General features: G+C 55.6%; 4 protein-coding genes across 4 annotated transcripts; all 4 read left to right on the plus strand.

Annotated features, from left to right (window-relative positions):
- Nucleotides 1–105: 105 nt before the first annotated feature.
- On the plus strand, nucleotides 106–714 carry GNI_029060 (hypothetical protein; the record flags this gene model as incomplete). Its single annotated transcript, XM_011130819.1, has 1 exon — nucleotides 106–714. The coding sequence occupies one exon, from the start codon at nucleotides 106–108 to the stop codon at nucleotides 712–714; it is 609 nt and encodes a 202-aa protein (XP_011129121.1).
- A 279-nt stretch (nucleotides 715–993) lies between these two features.
- Nucleotides 994–2082, plus strand: GNI_029070 (hypothetical protein; the record flags this gene model as incomplete). Its single annotated transcript, XM_011130820.1, has 1 exon — nucleotides 994–2082. One exon carries the CDS (start codon nucleotides 994–996, stop codon nucleotides 2080–2082), a length of 1089 nt encoding a protein of 362 aa, XP_011129122.1.
- Nucleotides 2083–2253: 171 nt separating this feature from the next.
- Nucleotides 2254–2677, plus strand: GNI_029080 (hypothetical protein; the record flags this gene model as incomplete). The annotated part of the gene is made up of 2 exons (XM_011130821.1): nucleotides 2254–2332; nucleotides 2379–2677. The coding sequence occupies 2 exons, from the start codon at nucleotides 2254–2256 to the stop codon at nucleotides 2675–2677; spliced, it is 378 nt and encodes a 125-aa protein (XP_011129123.1).
- Nucleotides 2678–3671: 994 nt separating this feature from the next.
- Nucleotides 3672–4847, plus strand: GNI_029090 (hypothetical protein; the record flags this gene model as incomplete). The annotated part of the gene is made up of 1 exon (XM_011130822.1): nucleotides 3672–4847. One exon carries the CDS (start codon nucleotides 3672–3674, stop codon nucleotides 4845–4847), a length of 1176 nt encoding a protein of 391 aa, XP_011129124.1.
- Between the last annotated feature and the right edge of the window lie 630 nt (nucleotides 4848–5477).

Genomic DNA, 5477 nt, shown 5'->3' on the forward strand with positions numbered 1-5477 from the left:
AACCACCCCACAAACCCTGCACTTGAGGGTACAAAAGTATGGGACGATCCTTGGAATAATAAGATTTGCGATACTGACTATCAGTACCTTGAGCCATCCGTGTACATGCCTACCATAAAGAAGTCGAACCTCCACATGGTCGTACTCTGTACCTCTGACGAGGTTTGTGACTGGTGGGACAAATTCTTCACCGACAATGGGTTTAACGCTAATGATGGACAGTACTTAATTCGCCCCGTCGGAACCTCAGCGAAGGAATTATCCGATGAGATCATCGCCTCTGTCAACGAACTGAACTGCGTACTCAAAACCACCACAACGGGACCACCCGAGACAAGCACTCACACCAATACTGACACTACCACCACTTCTCCAAGCTCCGGGACCACTACCACCACTTCTCTGAGCTCCGGGACCACCACCACCACTTCTCCCGGCTCCACGACCACGGACACGACGCGGGGCTCCACGACAACGGACACGACGCCGGGTACGACGCCGGATACAACGCCGGGTAAGAACCAAGGGCCAGTCATCATTGGGAGCGCGGCGGCTGGAACCCTGGCTCTTCTGCTGGGCGCGGTCGGAGCCTACCGCCAGCTCACAGGCGCACCGCCGGAGCTCGACGTGGAGGAAGAAGAGGGCGGCAACGACTACGGCAATGGCGCCCAGCGAGAAGCGGTGGTTGCCGTGGACGAACAGCAGTACGCCTAAGCCATAAAGGCATAGAGCCCCAAAGGCATAGGGCCCTGAAGGCATAGAGCCATAAAGGTATAGAGCCCTAAAGGCATAGAGCCCTAAAGGCATAGAGCCCTAAAGGCATAGAGCCCTAAAGGCATAGAGATGAGAAGGTCCAACTGGTTCCGTGAATGCCTGGAAGATATGAAGGTTGAACCTTGGTCTGTTTCGGATCGTATTTCGGATCGTAAACGCATGTGGGCATGGGGGGGGGGGAGGTAACTCGAGTTGACTCCTACTATTCGGAGACAAATCATGCAGTGGCAAACGGTACTGACGATGTTAAGTTTGGTGTGTGGAGTTGAGTATGAGTGTTTAGATGCGCCTGTTAGAGTGTGGATCCATCAGGATATGACGTCGTCGTTTAAGTGGATTTCAAGTGACCCGTTGAGTTACATTGAGGGTATATTGACGAGTCTGCATGATCGTATTGAAGACTTGGATTTTGGTCTTTCCCTTTTCTGGGATAGGTCTGAAAGTCTTACCCGTCAGTGTTACGTGTTAGTGAATGAGTTGGATGGGAAGGACTTCGAGACCAAGGTGGAGGAAGCGTCGACGATCTTAGCGGCGAATTCGGCGTCGTCTCCTTCCGGCAACGACAGCGCGGAGGACCCGCTGTCTGCACTGCCCATGATCGCGAAGCACCAGTTCGGCTCCTCGACGAAAGGAGCCGTGAATATCTTTGTTATCATCACGGACAACTGGGGCAAGTACCACGGCATGGACGGCTGCGAAGACGGACTAAAGAAATGCGACGCAACGTTCGAAGCAGACGGCTCCGCGCTAAACACGATGGTGGAGGACCAAGTGACATGCAAAAAGGATGTCTGGTATCCAACTGTGGACCAGCTGGCACATTCTCTGCAAGCCTACAATGTCGTCCCCATCACTCTCGTCGTAAAGAAGTACGTAGGGTGGTGGACCGACGTGTGGTCCAAAGAGCTAAAGCTCAAGGCAGATCAAGGCCAGTTCGGGGTCTTCCCAATCACCATGGACGCCGAGGCTGTTGCCCAGACTATTCTCGAGAGCGTCAACAGCGTCAACTGCATCCTCAAGACTACCACTACTACTACCGCAACTCCCACAAGCGCGACCACTAGCACTCACCTACCCATCACAAGCACCTTTGCCGAGCCGGACCAAGCGACTGACAACAAGAAAGCAATCGCCATTGGGGGCTCAGCGGCCGGGGCGGCGGCACTGCTGGCCGCCGCAGCTTGGTATAAAATTCGGAACAGTCCCCCACCGGATCTCGACGTCGGCGAAGCGCTAGGAGACACGGCCGTGGGCCACACAGGAGACCGTGAGTCCCTCGTAGCCATGGAAGAAGACGCCTTTGATTAGACTTCGAGAGTGCAGCTTGGTTTTAAACTGATGGACTCAGACCGCTGGGCTCGAGCTGGGTTCAGACCAACTTGGCTCGTGCACGACTTACTGCCGAGAAGGCCGAGTAGGGACCACCAGTAGAGACCGCAAAGGAATGCACGCTTTATCGGGAGGAGGGGGGTGTAGGGGATGTTGCCGCTGAACTATATGCAGGGTGTATTTGTTATCGTTACGGACGATTGGGGCAAGTACCACGGCATGGACGGCTGTAAAAACGGGTAGCAGAAATCTGACGCAATGTTTGACGTGTGAAGACGGCTCCGGGCTGAACACCACGACCAGCACCAAGTGGCCTGCACAAAGGACAGTTGGGTACCAAACGTTGGTCCACACTCTGGAAACCTGCAACGTGGTCCCCATCACTCTCGTTCTGGAGGACTCCGTAGAGTGGTGGACAAACGTGTGGTCCAAAGAGCTAAAGCTCAAGGCAGACCGAGGCCAGTTCGGGGCCTTCACCGACATGGAAACCACGGACGCCGGCGGCGTGGCCAACACCGTTCTCGAGAGTGTCAACACCGTCAACGGCCACGGCATCAAGACCGCAACCACCTAGACACCCACCTCCGGAACGGGCAACACCGCGTCGTCTGGCACCTCGGGGACCACCGGGACTACCGGGATCACCGGCACTTCAATTGTGCCCGTCATAACTACCGCAGGCGTGCCGGGCACAGAGCCAGACCAAAAGGATGCAATTGCAATCGATAGCGCGGCAGGCGCATGGTACGGACTGCGTGGCAATCCCCCACCGGAGCTCGACGTCGAGGAGACATAAGGAGCTGCGGGCGCTGCCCAAGGAGGAAATCGTGCGTCCACCGTGCCCATGGAAGAAGAGGCTTACCTGTAGACTTCGAATTTTAGCCCTTACTAAACACTAGTCCTAGTCGAAGCTGGGTTTAGAGCACCTCTGTGCGTAACCCGAACCACCTTGATCCACCTGTCCAAGGTACGCTACACAACCGACAGGTGAACCGTTCCGTAAACGTCATATAGCTGCAGAGCATCAGCAACAAGACGGCCCAGGAAAGCGGCCCAGTAGAGAGGGGGTCTGTAGAAAGAGGAAGACGGTGCTGGATGATGATGGCTGTCTAGGAGTTCACGGCTTATCGGTGGGATGCACTGGGGTACGCAGTGGACGGAGCATTTCCAGACCGAGGCAGAAGCCGCGTGGCATCCACTGCCGCGGGGCCGAAGACGAATTGCCGAGATCGCCTGCTGAGCTTTCGATATCAGAGAAATTTACAGGCTCGACGGCAGAGGCGGGCGGTATCTCATTGCAGACCAAATACTAGGGTCAAGTACCAGGGTCAAGTACCGGGGTCAAGTACCAGGGTCAAGTACCAGGGTCAAGTACCAGGGTCAAGTACCAGGGCCAAGTACCAGGACCAAGTACCAGGGTCAAGTACCAGGGTCAAGCACCAAGGTCAAGTACCAGGGTCAAGTACCAGGGTCAAGTACCAGGGTCAAATACTAGGGTCAAGTACCAGATCATCCCCACCTGATCGAAAAGAACCTTGGGCATGTTTTTGGCTGTGGGGTGTTGTGCGATGCAGTGGTTGAGACTAGCAGTTGTGTTGGGTGCTGTGGCGTATGGTGAGGAAGACTGTTTGGATCGCCCAGTTCGGTTGTGGATAACGCAGGACTCGACGAGTTCGTTTGAGTTCGTTTCGGTGAATGCGGAGGAGTATGTAGAGGGATTATTGACGGAGCTGCATGAGAGGATCGCGGATTTCGACTTTGGTTTTTCCCTTTTTTGGGATCGGGGTGAGGACTTGTGTTATGAGCAGATCAGCGAGTTGGACGGGAAGGACTTCGAGACCAAGGTGGGCGTTGCTGTCCAGGCACTCAAGGACGCGCCGAGCACGGTCAATGGCAATGACATGGCTGAGGACTCGCTGTCGGCTTTGCCCATGGTGGCGAAGCACCAGTTCGCCTCCGCCCCTGAGGATGCCGTGAAGATCTTCCTCATCGTCACCGACGACTGGGCCAAGTACCACGAGCAGATGTACCAAGGCGAGGCTTGCAGCGACGGCAGATGCTTTCCGCAGTTCGAAACGGTCCCTGGCAGCATGAACACAAATCCTTATGACGAGGTAAACTGCAGCCGCGACATCTGGTACCTCACCGTCGACCAAATTACGGAACCTCTTGCGACGTACAATATTATCCCAATCACGCTCGTGGTCGAGAAAAATGTTGACTGGTGGCAAGACATGTGGGGAAGGGTCGCCGGACTCGACGCCAGCCAAGGCGAATTCGGCGTGTTCCCCTTCACCATGTCAGTGGGAGGCGTGGCCGAAGCAATCGTCGACAGCATTAACACCGTCAGCTGCATCATCAAGACTACCAGCACCAAGACGCCCACAACTGGCACCGGGACTACCACCACGACCGGGACCATCACGACCGGGACTGGCACGACCGGGACTGGCACGACCGCGACAACCGGAACCGGGACAACCGGAACTGGGACCACCTCAACTGTCGCACCCATCATAACCACCACTGGAGTGCCGGGCACAGAGCCGGACCACAACAAGGCAATTGCTATCGGCAGCGCGGCGGCCGGGGCGGCGGCATTGCTTGCTGGCGCGGCTTGGTACAAACTGCGAGACAGCTCCCCGCCGGAACTCGACGTCATCGAAGAGGAAGGAGGTGCGGATGCGGCCCAAGCCGGAGAGCGTGAGTCTATCGTCGCCATGGAAGAAGAGGCTTATGAATAGATTAGAGAAGAGGAATAGTTGAGACGCCTTCGAATTTTCTTGCTACGAAAACACACTCAATACAAGAGTTGCTAGCCCGTCCTCCGGAGTCCCGAAGAATGCTCGCACTCCCGGCGTCGAACAGGACGACTCAATTTTTCGTTGCACAGGTCGACAGGCATGGTGGTCGTCTTCTTGTCTGCCGTCTTCTTGTCTGCCGCGGTAGATGTCCGACCAGAAAGACGGAGTGGCCAGTAACGCCCCGTGTGATTGCGGTCAAGGTCTGGCAGTAGTTCTGTTGGGTGCTGTATGATGAGAAGTACTCCTTGCTTCGGTTGTGGACAACGCAGGACATTTTCGGGAGGCTCGGCTACCGTCGAGAGGGCAAGGTGGCCGACTGGGAACAGGGGAGTGCATGCGTTGTTGGTGGGGGAGTGTTCTGGGATGAATTGGAGATTTCTGTCTGTACTGCTTGGTGCTGCCGTGCGGGGGGAGGAGTACGAGTGCCTTGATATGCCTGTTAGGTTGTGGGTCCATCAGGACATGACGGTATCCTTCAAGTGGATTTCAAATAAGCCCACTGGAGTATATTCAGGGCATCTTGACGAATCTGCATGATAAGATAGAAGACTTCGACTTTGGCATTTCCCT

This window comes from Gregarina niphandrodes (genome assembly GCF_000223845.1).
Source record: "Gregarina niphandrodes unplaced genomic scaffold scaffold00004, whole genome shotgun sequence".
NCBI lineage: Eukaryota > Apicomplexa > Conoidasida > Eugregarinorida > Gregarinidae > Gregarina > Gregarina niphandrodes.